At 39.0% G+C, this 18,276-nt stretch overlaps 1 protein-coding gene across 1 annotated transcript; it reads left to right on the top strand.

Annotated features, from left to right (window-relative positions):
• Positions 1-327: 327 nt before the first annotated feature.
• LOC127945029 (UBA-like domain-containing protein 2) lies at positions 328-16,411 on the top strand. Its single transcript, XM_052541544.1, has 3 exons — positions 328-686; positions 6,778-6,831; positions 12,885-16,411. Exons 1-3 carry the CDS (start codon positions 567-569, stop codon positions 13,230-13,232), a joined length of 522 nt encoding a protein of 173 aa, XP_052397504.1. The 5' UTR covers positions 328-566; the 3' UTR covers positions 13,233-16,411.
• The last annotated feature ends 1,865 nt before the right edge of the window (positions 16,412-18,276 follow it).

Below are 18,276 nucleotides of genomic sequence, written 5' to 3'. Positions count from 1 at the left end.
TTTTGATTGCTTCCACACTGTCCTCATTTGTAAGTCGCTTCGGATAAAAGCGTCTGCTAAATGAATAAATGTAAAATGTAAATATGTCAAGAACTTGCAGTTGAATTTTGTAATTTTGAAAGTTCAATTATAATAAAAAAAATGTTTGTGTGTGCGCGCATCCAGTAAAAGCAATGTAAACCGATTTGTTTTACACCTGACCAATGAAAACGCGACTCTCTCCAGTCATTCTGACCAATCAGAGAGCTCATGCCGCTTACTTGCGTCCAACCACGCGAGACGCATTGCTTTAAATTACGACACGTGAGCCGATTGGTAATTTGTCGACGGACCAATGGGAGGCCCGTGTGTACTCGCTGTTTTGGCTCCGTGGCCAATCAGAGCGCGTTCTCGGGTTTGTTGTTGGTGATGATGATGAACTGAAAATATTTGTTGTTACTGGAAGGCGAGCGAGGAGAGAGAGCGCGTGAAGGAAGGGCCAGGCAGGGACGCTCGCTTTCGACGGAGGCGCAAACATTGTACGGAGATTTCCGTTCCAGGGAGTCGCAGAGGAGCGAACGGCGGCGATGTCGGTGAATATGGACGAGCTGAGACATCAAGTGATGATCAACCAGTTTGTTTTGACCGCGGGCTGCGCGGCGGATCAGGCGAAGCAGCTTCTGCAGGCGGCGCACTGGCAGTTCGAGGTAACGGCTGATCAATCACCCAGTAATTTAACTGTTACGCCTTTATTAGTTCACCTGTGTGTTGGATCCTGGCGATCCGGGCTTGAGACAGCCGTGTGTGCTCTTTCCGTCGTGTCGGATGCGTTCCTTACATCATATAAAGTCACGGCGCGTTTGTTTACATGTAAATCGCTTTTCACGTCGACCGTATCCGGTTCAGATGGGCAATGTTTTTATTCTAGCCAGCTGTTAGCCTCTCTCAGGCAGAGCAGCTTTGTGTTTGAATCCCCAGCAGTTCACCGAGAGACAAATCAACACGATGGGTTTCATTCATAGCTGCTCGGGAAGAAATTAATCTGTTTTGGAGACTTGTTCAAACCATTTTGGCTTTGCACATTGAAAACGGATGAGCATGTTGACACACAGTTTAAAGGCTAGATAGACATATCCTTGATTTTGATAAGTAGATATATGTATATCCACGCATTTGACAGATGCTTTGATCTACAGCGACAGTGTATACATTTTATCAGTTCATATGTACCTTGGGAATCGAACCCATAACCTAGGTGTAACTAACAGCATGCTCTACTGAATGAACACATGGATAGATAAACGGATGATATGACTAGACATAACTCTCATAGACATTTACTTAAAATGCATGCACAAGAAATGAGATGTTTATCAAAGTCAAAATATTGCCACACAATCATTGCCGAAGAACAAAAGTGTTAACTAAAGCTCTGTATATATCTGAGGGTTTATTAATAAGTGTAAGCCTGTTTTACGGCAGCTCACATTTGAAGTTTCCTGTGGTTGTTTTGAGTGTTTCCTGTAAGGAGGAAGTGTTTGCCACAAACGGACATGCCTCGGAGTCGAAGTCACCCCTCAGCACTGTTTCAACACACTCGCACTCAGTTCTGTAATTTACTTTCCCTGGTGACAATTTCGCCTGATGAACCCAAGCACACTTTAATCATTCACATCGGCTCGTGTGTATTTGTTTGTGTGTGTGTGTGTGTGTTCTTGTGGTATGTGTTTGTTGGAAACGGTCCAGTTGTTGAGTACAACATACACACACACACACACTGGTTTGACTAGTTATTGTGTGTATTGTTTATAAAGTACACATGCGTGTAGTGTAGCAATTCCCTGTAGCTCAGCCCTAGTAAGTAGGGTAAAGTCTACTCTAGTTACAACAGGCTATGGACCGCAATACTGCCTATTTTTGAAGAAAATATCATGTGAAGTAGATTTTATTGATAAGGATTATAACCGTAGTAAGCTTTGTTGTTGTCACATGGCCTTACTACGTTCATATGTCACTAAGTAAGGGGCATCCAGCTATCTTGTGAAATCTAAATTCGATTTAAGAACCTGTTTTTGTTTGGCAGACGAATCCAATAATGAGACAAGAAAAAAGATGAGTCGAGTGCAATGCATTGTGGGACTTCCACACAGTGTGCTTTGTTGTATACTGCTGAAAATTGGAACAACACAAATTAAAAAGGTCATTTTTGGGGAGTTTATCCTGTTAAAATCTCACATTTCTGATTTTTGCCATTGCCAATTATAAATAGATTTTTCAGATAAATAGTTATAACCCATGGCAGAAAAAAAAACATGCTTCCACAATGTACTGCATGTTTAAGAAAGGTTTTGTCTGAAATCGTGTATTCTCTGAGTAGGTTCTTTGAATGAGTTCTTATTTTGTGAAACGTAAAGTATGTTTTTTTTTTTTACAGTATGATTGTGTTTAGTATGTGTAGTGTGTGTGTGTTTGTGTGTGTGTGTGTGGCATCATCGGGTTGTGGTAGAAATGAAAAAAAGGATCAAACACAAACCGAAAGTATATTCCCCGACTGTGCTACTTTCAATAAACAACAATTGCAAGTGTGATTATTTTATTGCATTGTCGCTTTCCAGGTCATGAAATAAAAAAAAACAGGCCTATTATAAAATCAGTTATGCAAAGAGTGTTTTAAAATATTATAAAGTAATTTTCAGTTTGTTCGTTTTTTTTTTGGGGCCAAGTGCATCCAGATTTTTCGGTTTCGGCCCAGTATTTTTATTTCAGTGCATCCAGCAAGAAACAGTGGTCAATGTCAGTTGCGTAGTTTCACCGCAATTCCCAAATCCTCTCCTGTGGCCTCATGGGAGTTTAAAGTGTCTAGTGAATGCACACTTCAGAAAGTATTAAGTTGAGTTTTATTTATTTAATACAATTTGTATTTTATACTAATGCCTGAGTAAGTAAGGAAGATTCAGGGCCTAAATATGTTTCTCCTGTGCATAGTTCACATGACTTATATGCTGCACTAGTTTGTCAGGACATACTGCTGTTGTCATAACTGTTGCCTCATATACGTCACGGTGGTTAGTGTTTGGTAACTAGTTTGTGTTTCGATTGTGAAAGAAAGGAAGTCAACCACACCTTCACTGGCAGATACGCTTGTTTACATTCCCAGCATTGACTTTCTCAATTCAGTAGTGCTTATCCTGAAGTAAACCTCAGCGTCCAGATGGTTTTCTCCAATGTAACTCCTTCTGAACTGATCTGCTGTGGCCGCTGTAGTTTGAACAGGTGGTCTAACAGGGTCTCTCTGTCTGGTTTTGGTAGTAGTGTGATTGATTGTACCAAGTGCATGTCAAGAACAAGTGTCCCCTTTAGATCTCTCACACAATGTGTAAGATCGATGACAGATGAAGTCCGAGAGGTTTGCTCTTAACGTTCTGATCTCATTCTGTGAAAACATCAGGACGGAGAGCAGCCAAGGACCGTGAAAGCAGGTAGACATGATTAACCGCTAGAGATTTTGGACTACACGCTCACATGACGTTGCTGTGCTGCGTGGTCCATTTGAAAAGCACTCCGCAGCGAAACCCAACTAATTCCTCTGAGAAACAGTGCTAGTAATACTAGTATTTTTTTTTTTTTTTAGGAGAATATGTACTTGAGTATTAATATTTCCGGCAGCTTACACTTTTACTCCTGTTTTAAATGTTTACTTATACAGTTCCTCAAAGCATATTCGTTTATTTACTACAAAATAGTCGGAACAGACTAAAAGAAAGCAGGTTTGACAAATGTATTTAGCACATGCACAAACAAGTACTCTCAAACACGCTTGATTTGTCAAGGCTGGGGTGTGATGTATATCGTCGTTTTAACGATGTATGATCTGAGGTTATCAAGTATCACAAAAACATACTCTGCGAGTGCACGCATGCACTGTGTGATTTAGTCTATTAAAATGCATTTAGAAAGCCCATGCGAGTCAAGATAAGAGGCAAAAGGCCTCTGTCTTTTTATTTATAGCATTTTAATATAGTTAATGTATACCGCAGCATATAATCTTTATCAATATCAAATATAAAAAAAGACTGTTAAAAAGCATGATTTACAGTTCAGATGCAGGTTTTCACAAAAACTGAATGTTTATAAAGCCTTTAAACTATTTTTAACAGTAAGGATGTCAAAAGTATCAATTATTATTTAAATATAACCTATTGTTAATATGGTGAGTAACAGACGTGTAATACGACTATATTGGATCCAGGCAGCTCTTAAAGTGACAGCAGTCTAATATTCCCGCAGTCTGTCTTTCATGTTAATCAAACAACAACAGATAGAAAAATCTTTCACTTCTGTTGACTAAATCACTTTTAGCTTCAGGAAGCTAGACATTTGACTGGTCTAGTCTGGTTTTAACTCGAGCACTTATTCTGTAAATCTGGCAGCTTATAAACATGACTTCATTTCCATGGCCTTCGGCGAGCATCTCCCAGTCATTGCATCTCTTGCAGTGATTGGCGGACACACGTTCCCTGCTGTAAAACAAAAGGGACCGAAACATGAATGAAACGGTGAAGCTGGTGCCGTCTCCTCCCGAGCAGTTACAGCAGTAAACATCTGTTGTTAAATTCGCAGTGTTACCCAACATGCAAACCTACTGCAAGTCAGACCCAAACACTACAGTGTGGACTGAGATCTGAAGGGTGCAAACAAAGTGTGGTTCAGACGGAGCATGAAAGCGGCACCAGTGATGTCTTCCAGTGTTTGTTGCTATTCTCAGAGCTGTATCCACATGACAGCGCTCCGTGGAGCAAACTGAGTTTGATTCGCTCTACCAGCTTCTCTGTAGATTCTCCGTTCGTCTCTTTCGGTGCATAACTGACCTGGTTTATTGCAAGCGTGCCGTGTGTTGGTGAGATTGCTCTCTGTGGGCATGTTCTGCACCTGCTTATTCCCACTGGAGCGGCAGAAATCATTCACAGAGAAGCTGGATATGACACTGTACGTGTCAAAACCTAGCGGGAATCAGACAATAATCAGTTGTCCGTCGTTTCCCTTGATATTGTAATCTTAATCGTTCAGAATGCAACTGAATGCTGTATTGTTCATGTAGCCTATACATCAAAAACAAGCTAAAAATGTACTTAAACGGCTGTATTGCAGTCTTGTGTGATATTACACAGACCTCAGGGTCAAAGTAGAGTCACATTTACATCTGCTTGGAAAAAATGTAGAAGTTTCACAAGGGCCAGTTGAGTGAGCGATCCATTATAATCTTAATAAACATAATTCATGCTATTTTGGATGGGTAGCTCCCCAGGATCCCAAGCTGTCCGGTGTGTGTTATTTAGCCGTGCACCTCAGGATAGACTCATTGTTAGTGCGAATCCTCCTTTAGCAGTCAGTGCCAGCGTTAATACAATACAGATGCTCTGAGGGACAAGCGAGGCTTGTTTAGAGCCGGAGTGTGTGCAGTAGGAAATGAGCAATAGTGGAGCGCTCGAATGAAGACGGGCTCTGTACACGGTGAGCCAGGGAGAAGATCTGATGACGAGGAACTCTGTGGTTCTGGAGCGGAGGAAACCATGGCAGATTGGTGACTTCATCTTGATATGTGTGTCACGTCCAGCCGCACACATTCCTGTACTCGCCGTGACTGTTGTTAAACAAAACGAGAGGGCAGGAGAACGACGGGAGAGGGGGAAGGGGCCGGACGGGGAAGAGAAGAGGAGAGGGAAGTGTTACCAGACAAGGGGTTGAGCCAGAGAGGGCCAGACGCTCAAGGGTCGGACAATATTTTGACAGTTTAAAGACCATATGTTGAGTTCAGAGAAGCACTGAGCATCAGAGTCATTGATGACATGCTACTCTTAAATGGGTCATTTATATGAAGCTATTTCTTTCACCCCAAATCGAAGCATTTGTTTGAAATTCGTAGTTAATGCGTGGACCTTTTTCAAATGCATTAAAGTGGAAGTCATCGTAGTGTAAACTTCAGTGTTAGCGAATGGTAACTACTGCAAAAGTGTGTGTATATTGCCTCGTACTCATGCAGAAGTGTTAACTAGCTTTCTGTAGTTCCCATGTAATGTAATGCAAATATAGTTATACAAAACCTTTTGTAAATTCAACATTAATAACTGAAAACATGTCGTCATAGTCTGAAAAAGGCTCTATTTGTTTGCATGCGGTTTAAAATTATTTGAATAAACATCTTCTATGAACAGATTTTAGATTTTTTTTCAAATAGAAGTAAAAAAAAAAAAAGAATTTTTATAATGTTATAATTACAATTGCCCTGATATCATAATAAAGGAAGAAGTTTAAAAATTATGTCTGGGGGGGAAAAAAAGCTTGGAAAGAAAACCACCCGTACATTGGCATACACTTTTATCGTCGAACACTGTATGTATTTTTTAAGAAATAATATATAGATACAAATTTGATCTTCCGAATCAAATGGGGTACAAAATATCATAAAAGTTATGTCAGAGTCAAGGTCTGTAAGTGCTGTAATATGAGATGATAATAGAATATCAGTTTATTAAATCAACGTTAGTTCGGCTAAAATGTCATATGGTGCGACTCCCCCAAAAATGTTTCCGTATCTCTGAGCCCTCTTGGTGCAGAAGTTCCTAGAGTGCGTGCCTGTTTAATAGCCCACATGTAGATCACTGAGGGCTTGGAGCGAGTGACCCGTGTCTGTCACAGTCAGGGAGCAGAGAGAAACCGTTTCCAAACCACAGTTGTTCTGCTCATTCATGATGTAACACCGATCCCTTCATCTCTTTCTCTCTCTCTCTCTTTCCGCAGACGGCTCTGAGCTCCTTTTTCCAAGAGGCCAACATCCCCAGTCATCACCAGATGGTAAGTGCATTTAATACGGCGAAAGAGCATCCCGTCATTGTCATCAGATATGTGCTCTGCGTTCTGGATCTGGACCTCCTGTAGGCCACAGATATTAATAAAGAGCCCGAAATACACTTCTCATGCTAGACCGCTAGTCAGAATTGTTTTTCATGGTCAGTTTCCAGCGTCCGTCGACTCTCAGATGAAATTTGACGTCATGTCCAGGGCAAATTGAGTTGTGGGTGAAACACCGTTTCAGTAAAGGGTCTTCGTCAGCTAGGGAGGAAGTTCTATATTGTGAAGGTGAGAATGTGTCTGTACAGGACCTTTCTTTTTTTTTCTTTTAAAGAACAAAAACTATTTTCTATGATGGTTTAGCTTTAAATTCTACTTCTAGGAAGAATTTGAAGCAATCAAAAGCAGATGCAGAAGGGAGAAAATTACGGAGAAGCAATTTTAGCCAAATTCTAAGAATGAAATATGTTCTTTCAGGAAAAGGCCATTCTAGAATGCATCACAACCAATGCTGTTGTTTTTGTCAGCTAAACACATTTCTGTTCATTTAAATAAAATTTAAAGACCTCAACCAAAATCAAAAAAGATGCCGTGACAATTAACTGAAATAAAACTAAAACTGAAATTATAAATAAGTGAAACATATATTTTTTTTAAATTAGTTTTTAATAAATAAAATCCAAAAACCTAAAAATGCCAAACCATAAAATTATACAAAAAAAGACTTAAATTTAAGTAAAATCAATTAAAACTGAAAATATTAATAAAAACTGTAATAGCATATAAATAATACTAAAGATAACCCTGGTTGCGAAAAGCTTTTTACTAAATACAAGGCCAACTAAGAAAGTTGATTTTATTAATGTTATTTTCAATTTTATTTATTTTTTTGGTCTCTTTTTATTCCAATATCATGGTATTAGCTTTAGCAACATGCTAACATAAAAACCCCAACTGAGTCTCATGTACTTCATGCAGTAGCACAACTCGTGTCTTGTGAAGCTGCTGCCTGTAGAGTGTGTTAAATCCGTCACTTATGAGGCTCCACTTCTTTCTTGTGTTTAAAAACCGTTAGAAGAAGCACAAAGAGATGCTTTTAACTATTTTTAACTTGCCATGCTGTCTTTGTGATGAACCCTTATGATGCCAGGCACTGAAAACAAAGAGCTAGATGTGACACAGCGGCCTGAGAATTTCGATGACTTCAGCGTCGGTGCTTCAGAGAGGCTGAAATCAAAAACGTCAAAGCTTTAACATGCTGACAGTTTCATCCCCTTTTAAGCAGTCTAAAAAAAATCTTTCTGAGAAGACGAGACGAGTCTGTGGACTAGACAACCGCATTAAAGAAGCAGAGGCGTTAAATGAGTATCAAAGCGTCTTCTACAGTCAGAAACGTGACTGGATATGTAGCATTATAATTCAGCGATAGAAGCAGATCTGACTCGATCATGGGGTCTGGGGCTTGATGAAGTGATTTTTGGGCCTGTACACACACACACACACACAGCTGTTTTTGAACCTCTTCAGATGGCTGAAACACAAGCCGTTTCCTCTTAGAGAAAAAACAGACGTGCAACCGCTGTTCTTCAGTCTGCTGAGGGTTACACAATCACTTTTTCTTCTCACAAAACCAGTCCCTGTGGACAAGCCGTGATATGATTCTAGCAGTCATGCTGCGTTTTAAAAGCTTAACGTCAGCCTCCACCCACGACATGTTCGTGCCTGTGTGTGTGTGTGTGTGTGTGTGTCTTTTCTCTCCTGCTGGCTGTATGTGAAGGGAGTGTTTGAGAAAGGCAGAGGCAGGAAGTCTATCTGTGTTTGTTTTTATTTTGAGAGCAGCCATTACATCATGCAGCTGGGCCCCATATATGGGCAAAGGGGCGGAGCAAATCCAAGAGAAGGATCTAATTGGATCAGAAGCATGTATGTGTGAGTGTCTGTATGATACAGATGCAGTCAACACAATGAAGACATTTATAAACACACAGCACCCGTTTCCTGAGGGCCGCAGATGTACATGCTCATAAGTCACTTCCGTTTTGTTCTCCAGACTAAATAAATAATATACATTTGTTTTATCTTTTTTTTTTTTTTTTTTTTTTTGGTAACTTCCTTCAGAAGGTGAACATATTTTACATTTAAGCCTATAAAAATACTACAAAATACAGTTTTCTTGAATTACAAGATATTTGTTTCTGGGTAAGTTAGGTGGATGCTATTGATAATGAAGTGTTAATCATTAAGAAGACTATTCAAAAGAACTGTTCTTGATGTAAAAATTGTAAAAGTATTCTTGTTTAACAATTCCAATAAATGACTATTTTTTCAATGTTTTAATAGTGCTAAATTAATATGCAATACGGAATTATGTAGTTCGAATAATGTTAACGAAAAAGGGGTTTTAATAAGGCATTCACATAGTGTCTGAGTCTTTTTGAATTTAGTGGGTTTTTTTGTTTGTTTTTTGATCTATTTATTACCCAAATGACAGACATTCATCTTGATGGTAATAGTTTTGGCTCACAATTTTATCCAGTTTGGAGGTCTGTAATCCGATCAGCTGTGGCAGTAGAGCCCAGAGTCACGAGTCTGGACCTGTCTTCCTGTCCAGGAACCTGCTGAACTGGGCCTGCTCTTTCTCTCTCTCTCTCTCTCGAGGCGGTGCAGTGCCATAGAAACTCCCTCGGGCCTCAAACAGGTCCTCTGAGCTCCTGTCTGTGGGCCCGGCACACACGGTTATGACTGTTCTTGAAAAGAGTGTCTCAAAGCAAAACACTCCACGCTCCTCCGTCCTGAAGTCCGTAAACATACATGCTGTTCGCCAGCTCACATCGCATTTTTACTGTACTGTGACACTTTAAACTCATAGTTATTTTCCATTGTGGTTATTGACGGCATTTGTGACATTAGCTCTTAACTTGTATTGGATGTGGAACATTCCTTTATTATCTGTGATCTCTCTATCTTTCTCAGTGATCTTGAGATTACGACTTGTAAAAGTCTTCAGGTACAACTCGTAATTACAACATGCAAACTGAATCATCTGAGAGCTACAACTTGTACCTACCACCTGATCTCTGCAGCGTCATGTGGAGACACTCAATATGGCAGTCAAATTAAAGTTTTGAATGTGAACTAGTACTGTATTGTGATTATTTCTAATTCATTATTCTGAAAAAAAAACTACACTACAAAAGGTAGTTAGCTACATTAAAAAGTACATTGAAGCTATGACTTTTAAGTATGTAAATGTTTTAATTGATTTGCAGTTCACCACATTTGTGTTTTTGTCGAGCATGGTTAAAGGGTTACTCCACCCCAAAATGAAAATGTTGTCATTAATCATTTACCCCCCATGTCGTTCCAAACCCGTTGAAACTTTGTTCGTCTTCAGAACACATTTAAGATATTTTGGAAGAAAACAGTGAGGCTTGCGACTGTCCCAAAGACTGCCAAGTAAATAACACTGTCATGGTCCAGAAAAGGTATGAAAAGCATCGTCAGAATACTCCATCTGCCATCAGTGGTTCAACCGTAACGTTATGAAGCGGGAATACTGTTTGTACACAAAGAAAACAAAAAGAAACTACTTTATTCAACAATTTCTCTCCTCTCCACATGACCACTTCGGAGAACATTCACTGAACATAGACTGTGTATGCTCTTTTGTGTCTGATGCGCTGCACTGCTTTAGTTCAAATCAAAGCATTAATATACGTAGAAATCATACCTTGTCGCAGCTAAGACAGAGGTACGCATTTTGCGTTCAGCAGATGTTCTCCAAAACGCTGATGTGGAGAGACACAGAGGATACAAATTATTTAATAAAGTCATTATTTTTGCTTTATTCGCGTACAAAAAGTATTTGCGTGGCTTCATAACCTTACGGTTGAACCACTGATGACAAATGGACATTTTGATGATGCTTTTCATACTTTTCTGGACCTTGACCGTATAATCTACTTGGCAGTCTATGGGACCGTCTCAGGCCTCTCGGTTTTCATCCAAAATATCGAACAAATATTTTTAAGATGAACAAAGCTTTTATGAGTTTGGAAATGCATAGAGGTAAGTGATTCATGAAAAAAAAAAACATTTTGGGGTGGAGTATCTCTTTAAGAAAAAATACTGTTACTTAAATATTGCCGTAACCGTGCTGAAAAACCAAAATAGCGTAACTAACTCTTAACAATTAATGAGGTGAGGTGATTTCTGAAAAGAGTGTTTTATTGCTGCATTTATATAAACACTGAGGTGGGTGTAGTTGTGACCTTTTTGAGTGTTTATATCCTCATTGAGTCTGGATGACCTACTTAATGTGTGTTCATCTGTTTGACCGGCTTCAGAGCTGCTCTAACTAAATCAAACTCAATAAACTCTTCTGCTGACAAACCCTTCAGTCACCTGATCTGTGTGTGTGTGTGTGTGTGTGTGTGTGTGTGTGTGTGTGTGTGTGTGTGTGTGTGTGTGTGTTATCACCGGAGCAGTTATCAGCAGCTGAAACTGCTGTCAAGTATGTGGCCTGCTTTCCTTCATAACACACGGATGGCAAAGAGAGGCTGAGAGCTCCAGTGTAAACCAAACTCTCACTTTATGGGAATCATGGGACTGATGCTCAGCACATCGGTGTTCAGAAGCCCTCTTGTCTTGTCGTGCAGCAGGCACATGCTTCCATTTAAGAGTCCTATAAAGCCTCACCTATTCCTAACATATATATCTGTGTGGGATATAATTATAAACCTCACATGGGACACAACGCTTTGAGACAACTATTATATGAATGTTGTTCTCATACTTTCCAAACTACTTGTGAAAAATGTCATTTTTATAATGAAAAGGTTATTCGATCATAAAAGGCGTTAAAGCTATAGTAGGACGCCTGATTTTGGTGCAGGTCATCTTGACTAACCGAAGAAATATTCTGCCTTTTACGTAGGCCAATAATGTGATAAGTCTTATCTAGGGTTGGGTATCGTTTGAATTTGAACTATTCCGATTCTGATTTTGATTCGTTGTTTCGATTCCGGTTCCTAACGATTCTCGATTCCGATACTTTTAAGAGGCAGGGTCAGAAAAAGTTTAGGATATTTTAAATGATCTAGCTAACCAACGGTCTTTCTGAAGGAAATAGTCTGACCTTTGTCATCAATTTTAATTCTATTAACTGTTCTTTTTACTTTTTTATTATTATTATTTTTACTTATTTAGAGAGACGACAGACTCCGAAATCACCGCGAGCGTCACGCGCGCTTCCGTGTGTGTGATGAAGACGCGCTTCTGCGCTATTCATTAACACAGACACGCAGAACATGCAGGATTCATATTTAAATAGACTTTTCCGGCTTAATATTTACAGATACTAGTCCATATCGCTATTTGATGTAAGTGCAATGACCAACTTTTGATGAATTCATTCAAAATTAGGCAAATTCTGTGACATTCCGCGTTAAACTGTAAATTCCATTTTTATGACTGGATTCCGCGATTCCCTCCGCGTTTTCTGCATCGCGGAAATCATAGGGTCCTACAATAAGAAACAACTTGTAAAACCCAGTATAGATTAGCAGCAGGTACAGTATAAAATCAGAAACTGTTCTTGTTTAGGAAAATGATCATATCTGCCTTCTCAGGCAGGATGCGTGAGTGTTCTGGACCGATAACTTTATTATCTCCTGCTGTGGAGAAAACACGTTCACTGAGTGTAGAAGAAGCTTGAACGCATAAATAGGAGAAAGAGGCAGCGGAGGACTAGGAATCGAAACTTCCAATTGATACTCTATACCCAAGCCTAGTCTTATGTTAAACGTAATCAAAATGCATAAATGTAGTTCATACATACGATCACCTCAGATACACTTTTTCAATGATGAGCTTGTTAATTTCTCTATTAATTCATTTGGATCTTTAAGTTAAAATTGAAAATGATTCTACTTTCCAACAAAGGAAAGCCTCGTTTAAAAAACTATTTGCTTGGTACATGTTTAATAATTTACACTCCAGTATGCCATTGACCATCATAGCATTGAATAAACTGAGCTGTGTTTCCATTTGTTTAGATGTGCACTCCACGCAACACTCCTGCCACGCCGCCCAACTTCCCCGATGCCATCACGATGTTCTCCAAGCTGCGGACGTCTGAATGTAGCGGGGCGGGCGCTTCAGCCCAGATGTCTATGCCGTGTTCTCCTCCTCCACACTCCTCCGCACAGGGATTCGGCTCTTTCTGGGCCTCCTCGCCCCCCAACCACCAGCCGGTCTGGCTGCCGCCGTCCTCTCCCACAGGCCACCACATGCTCCATCATCACCACCATCACATGCACCAGCCGCCCACGTGGCCACCCGTCTCCCAGCCCACCAGCGGCCAGCAGACGCCCGTCATGTCAGCCCTGCATGGCCAGAGATGAGACTCTGCGGCGGGGGGAGACACGGGGTAAACGGGACGAGGATACACAGTTTAACGGGGTGGGAATATACTCACTGAGACTTTGAATGGCCAAGGGGGAAAGACGTGGTACCCTTTCTTTCAGTTTTCTAGTGATGAACAATCTCTCTTCTTTCTGAGATCTCGTTTTGTTCTTTTACCTGTTGTCGATTTACTTTCCATCCAAATCTGGGAAGAACCACTATGAGGAGAAAAAAATATACAAATTATGGAAGTCGTTAAGAAGTGTAAGAGTCCCAAAGAAGCCTCTTTTTTTCACCATCCAGCAGTGAAAGAAAGAAAGCCACGGAGTCGTCAGCTGTGGACGATCAGGATGAATTTGTGCGTGTGAATGTTCGGCCATTTATTCGTCGTACTCGGACTCTCTCCTCCTTCTGTAGCGCTGTGTTGGCACTCGCAATAAAATGCCAGACATTCAGTAAGACTGAATCACATATCACGGTGGTCGTGCTGTTCTGCATCCCGGGAAGCATCAAGAGGACGTTTCTGTATAACTAGTGTCTACGAGTTCTTAACAGAGGCTGTTATGTGATGATTAATCACCTTTTATTTGTACGAAATGCACATTTTCAAGTGCACCTGGCCTCCGATATAACTGAGATACTGAATTGAATTTATTCTGAATCGACAAGAACTGTTAGTCCAAATGTAAATGGGGGGAAAAAATGGGAACCAATTGCAATAATCCCTGGGCAGAAAGTTTATTCATGTTTGATAAATTCCCAACTTTTAGCATGTGTACAGTGAAATCAGGAAAGCTTGTTGTGTTTCACCTATAATCTTCATGGAGGAATACAGTCAATCCCAAGAGCTCAAAATGCTGGCAGACTCTTTGTAAGGCTGCGAGCTGTCTGATGTTTGGAGGTCCAGCACAGCCGGTGTAGTAAAGCTCAGCTCCACCTACCTCAGCTCCAGCCGTGGCCTGATCCTACCTCCGGCTCTCTGTGAGCTGCTGCGACCGAGGGCTCAGATACCTCATGCTCTCTGCCGAACACGCTGTGTGAAAGCCACCAGACTTGATTGTTTCCATGGACGAGGACTGATCTAGTATCACTTATTGTCATTTGTGTTACACTGATTGTAATGCCATTGAGTGGGAAGGTTGACCCTTAGATCAGCACACTGGTTTTCTGAGATGACGTTTCTTTTTCTCATAATGCCACCTTCCCTTCATTTGTTCATCTTAAACAATCACTTTTGCCTTCTCGCAGTTTTAATTTGTGGTTTAGTGTGGACCTCGGTCAGGCTGGACCCCATATTTAATGTGAAGCGACTGAAAACAAGGTTGTTCGGTTGCCAAAATTTAGCCAAAAACTTTGTGATGATTACTAAAGCAATATTGCAGAAATGTAATTTTTTTTTAATTCCATATTTAAATCAATGTAAGAATGGATTAATGAACGATGCACACCTAAATTAGTTTGTCGTAGATTATTCATAAAGAAGTTAAAAAAAACACACTTGCATAGTAAATAAATACACTTGTACACTCTATGTATTAATTCAGTGTCCTGTTGATTAAGAATTGATTTATGGATTAGCAATGTAGGAATTTGCAAAATTTTTCATAAAAGCAATCTTTTGTAAATTGACATTTTTAACTCTGTATGACAATTTAAACAAAAATAGATTTATTAATGGTGTACATTGCTTGTTTCATAAATGAGGCAAATTGTTCTTAATTCAATGCGACAAATTACAAAATAACTGATCTAACAATGATTGATTAGTTAAAAAACTAAATTCTAATTGAAAACAGTTTAAATTATAGATAATTTAAGTTTATAAGTACTGTTGATCTTAGACGTAAAGAAGAAAATTACTATTACTAACAAAAAAATGTAATGCAAACTTGAATTCTGCTTGCATTTACTTCTATTGCCATGATTTAACCATGACATGATTTATATACTATTTGTCCTTTCTCCGAAAAATAGTTGTTCAATTTAAGCGTACACAAAATGAATTTGCGCATGTTCATAAAATCATTCTTTGGTAAATTTTCATTAAACTTTAACACAAACAGGACAAATTTGTGTTTTGTGTGCAGAATTTGTAAATACATTGTTAAATTGCCCTGCTGAACTTAAACGCAAATAAAAAACTAATTTGGTTTTACAAACTATTCACCCAAATTCGTTCTGCCAGCGTGTGAGTTTATTTAATCGCGACCGGATTTACAGACTCTTTGTACGTTCTCCGAGAAATCATTGCACTCAGTTTTAGCGCAAACCGAATGAATTTGCGAGTGTTCATAAAACCATGTTTTCAGATATCTACATGAAAATTTGCATTCGTTGTTTGCGAAATGAAGTCTATTGAACAACCTCACAGCTTCCTTCAGTCAGACCAACCAACCTAAATATGGAGTGTAATTCTAACTGGTTCAATTGAAAGCATTAGCCATTTTTATTTAATCAGAAGGCTATGTGATAGATCAGCTTCAGTGTTTTGGCCCAGAAAATGCATGTGAAATGTTTAAAGTACTCTTGGTTTGGGAAAGCGCCACTAGAATGATATGGCAGATAGTAATTTGGACACAGATGGTGGCTGTTGTTTGAGGTGTAGAAAGAAACCTAGCATGTTGGTTTTTTTGAAGGCTGAAAGTAAGTGTTTAGTAGCCATCTGGGCAGTAGGTCATTCCTGTTAAAGCGATGCAAGAGACTCAGATCTGAAGTTAAACAGCGGTGGCTCTGATGTCAGCGTGGAGTTTGCCTGACCAGTGCCTTGAGGTTTGAAGCGTCTCCATTTTTATTCAGCTGTTGCTTGATTGGATTCCCACAGCAATGCTCTCAAATATCAGTCTCTGGAGCACTGAAAGGCACAGGCAGTGAATGTTTGAACAGTTGGGCTGCTGTAGATGTCAGACCGGCGTGATTCAGTTCTTCGGGGACGTGTTTGTTTGGACTGCGGCTGTGATGACCAACATACGCCGTGAGTCATCGAGAGCCAGGAAGACTGACCAATTCCTTCATTGAGAAAACAATTCACAAGCGATCAACCTTTTGTATCAACTTCCCTCCTGTACTGTCTGTTCTTTTCCCTTGTTGAGATTTGTATTTATATGTCTGACAAAAAAAGCTATGATCTGAAACCATTTTGGAGGTCATTTGTGTTTTTATTAAAGGTCATAATAAATGATTTAATGACTAGTTTGATTTGTTATTTGTCTTGAAAGTGTAACCAATAAGTGTGGATTTCTTGCATGCAACCGCAACCCATTTCCGATAATGATGGTTTCGTAACCATCTCGGTATGTTAACACAGTCAAGCTGTTACATGACTCAAACTAGGACATCATTAGAGAACTTCACAGGCTAGCAAGTATTGATGCATGCCATAAAGTCAGCCAAGCTGTTACAAACACTTATGACTTTCTTCTGTGGAACACAAAAGGAGACGTTTTGATGAATGTTCACACTGCTCTTTTCCAAACACTGAAAGTGAATGCGTCTGGGGCTCTGAAAAGGGAAATTAAATTAGTAATTTTTTTTTCTTTTTTTTGTAAGTTTATAAAAGAATGGATTCATGAACAATTTGTCTCGTTTATGAAACGAGCAGAACACAGTCCAAACAATCATTCATATATACATTATTTTATCATTTTATCAATTGAATTTGTCTAAATCTGCGCACATTTGAATGGTTTACATTATTCTTGGTTAATTTTCATATGTGTAACTTCAAACACAAGCAGAACAAATTTTTGTACATGGTACGTAAATCCATTCTCTGTAAAATTGTCATTGAGTTTAAACACAAAGAACAAGTTTGGTTTGGAACAACTAATCTAAATTCATTCTGCTATTTTGTGTCCAATGGTACAATTTAACCAAGAATGGATGTGCAAAATATTTAGATTTTAGCCTTCACGATACCTTCAGATGTGGTTTTATGACTTTTATGATGGCTTTATTTCATTTCAGCATTAAACTTTCAATTTTAGCATTTACATTTAAATGCATTAGTCTTTTACAAAATTGTACCTTAGTGCATGGTGTACATAATTTTATAATTATTTGATTTGTACCCTAAATGACTTATATATCAGAATAATACAATTTCTCATTAATTAAAAAAATATTTTTTACAAATATCTTTTCAATACTTGGTCAACCACATTTTAATATTTTTTTTCTTTTGTTTTTCTGATGAAACCCTGTGTCATATGTCACAGTCATTTGGAAATGAGGTCTACGATGCGCTACAGGAAGTGTTTGGTCTACACAAATCGTACACGGTGTACTTCTATATCTTTGACCTCGGCTTGCTCTAAAAACAAAGTCCAAACTGGAAATCGTGTGAAAATGAAGCTAATTTCACAAGGTAATGAGATGAGTCATTAATCACTCCAAACTAAACTTAAAATGTGCATTTAAATCACTTTAACGCAAGACCTCAATTATGCCTACGATGAGTGTTTACTATGAACTGACATTTTATACATGTTTAAGATTCAGTGCGATAACTCACCGTGATGATGATCACAGCGTTATCACCAGAGGTGTTAAACACCGCTACAGCATAAATACTTAAACTGGATTGTAAAAATGTTCACCAAGTATTCAGTCAAACTCAGATCAACATTGTGAGAGTAAAAACATGAAAGTGAATTATTAAAAATTGGATGACAAGCAATATTTTACATATTTAATATGATGCTTATGCAAAACACATTTATTAATTCATGTATAGATATTCTTGATGTTACGATGGAACTTGTCACGCACTTTTATATAACTGACATAAAAAGCCACTTAAGTATCCTTAAAAAGAGAAAAATTCATGAATGCTTTTCAGCACACTTAAGTCACAATGAAGTTGACTTCTCAGTGTTAAGAGTTTGTTCAAAGCACTAACCCCAAAAAACAAGAAAGAGTTTAACAACCTTAGCAAACACCAGTGATCATATTCACACATGCTAACTCAGGAGCCGCCCAGAAAAAGAGCACTGTCTTTGTTCACCACTGACTTCTCTATTAGCTCAGGCATGGATAACATATACA

The sequence above is a fragment of the Carassius gibelio genome, chromosome A3, assembly GCF_023724105.1.
Source record: "Carassius gibelio isolate Cgi1373 ecotype wild population from Czech Republic chromosome A3, carGib1.2-hapl.c, whole genome shotgun sequence".
Taxonomy (NCBI): Eukaryota; Metazoa; Chordata; class Actinopteri; order Cypriniformes; family Cyprinidae; genus Carassius; species Carassius gibelio.
This window is presented reverse-complemented; position numbering and strand designations above follow the sequence as displayed.

Bases quoted from the DNA above. Each gene is read 5' to 3' on its own strand.
- LOC127945029 (XM_052541544.1), top strand. From the start codon at position 567: ATGTCGGTGAATATGGACGAGCTGAGACATCAAGTGATGATCAACCAG. The intron at 687-6,777 runs GTAACGGCTGAT...CTCTTTCCGCAG, and splicing joins CGGCGCACTGGCAGTTCGAG to ACGGCTCTGAGCTCCTTTTT. The intron at 6,832-12,884 runs GTAAGTGCATTT...CCATTTGTTTAG, and splicing joins TCCCCAGTCATCACCAGATG to ATGTGCACTCCACGCAACAC.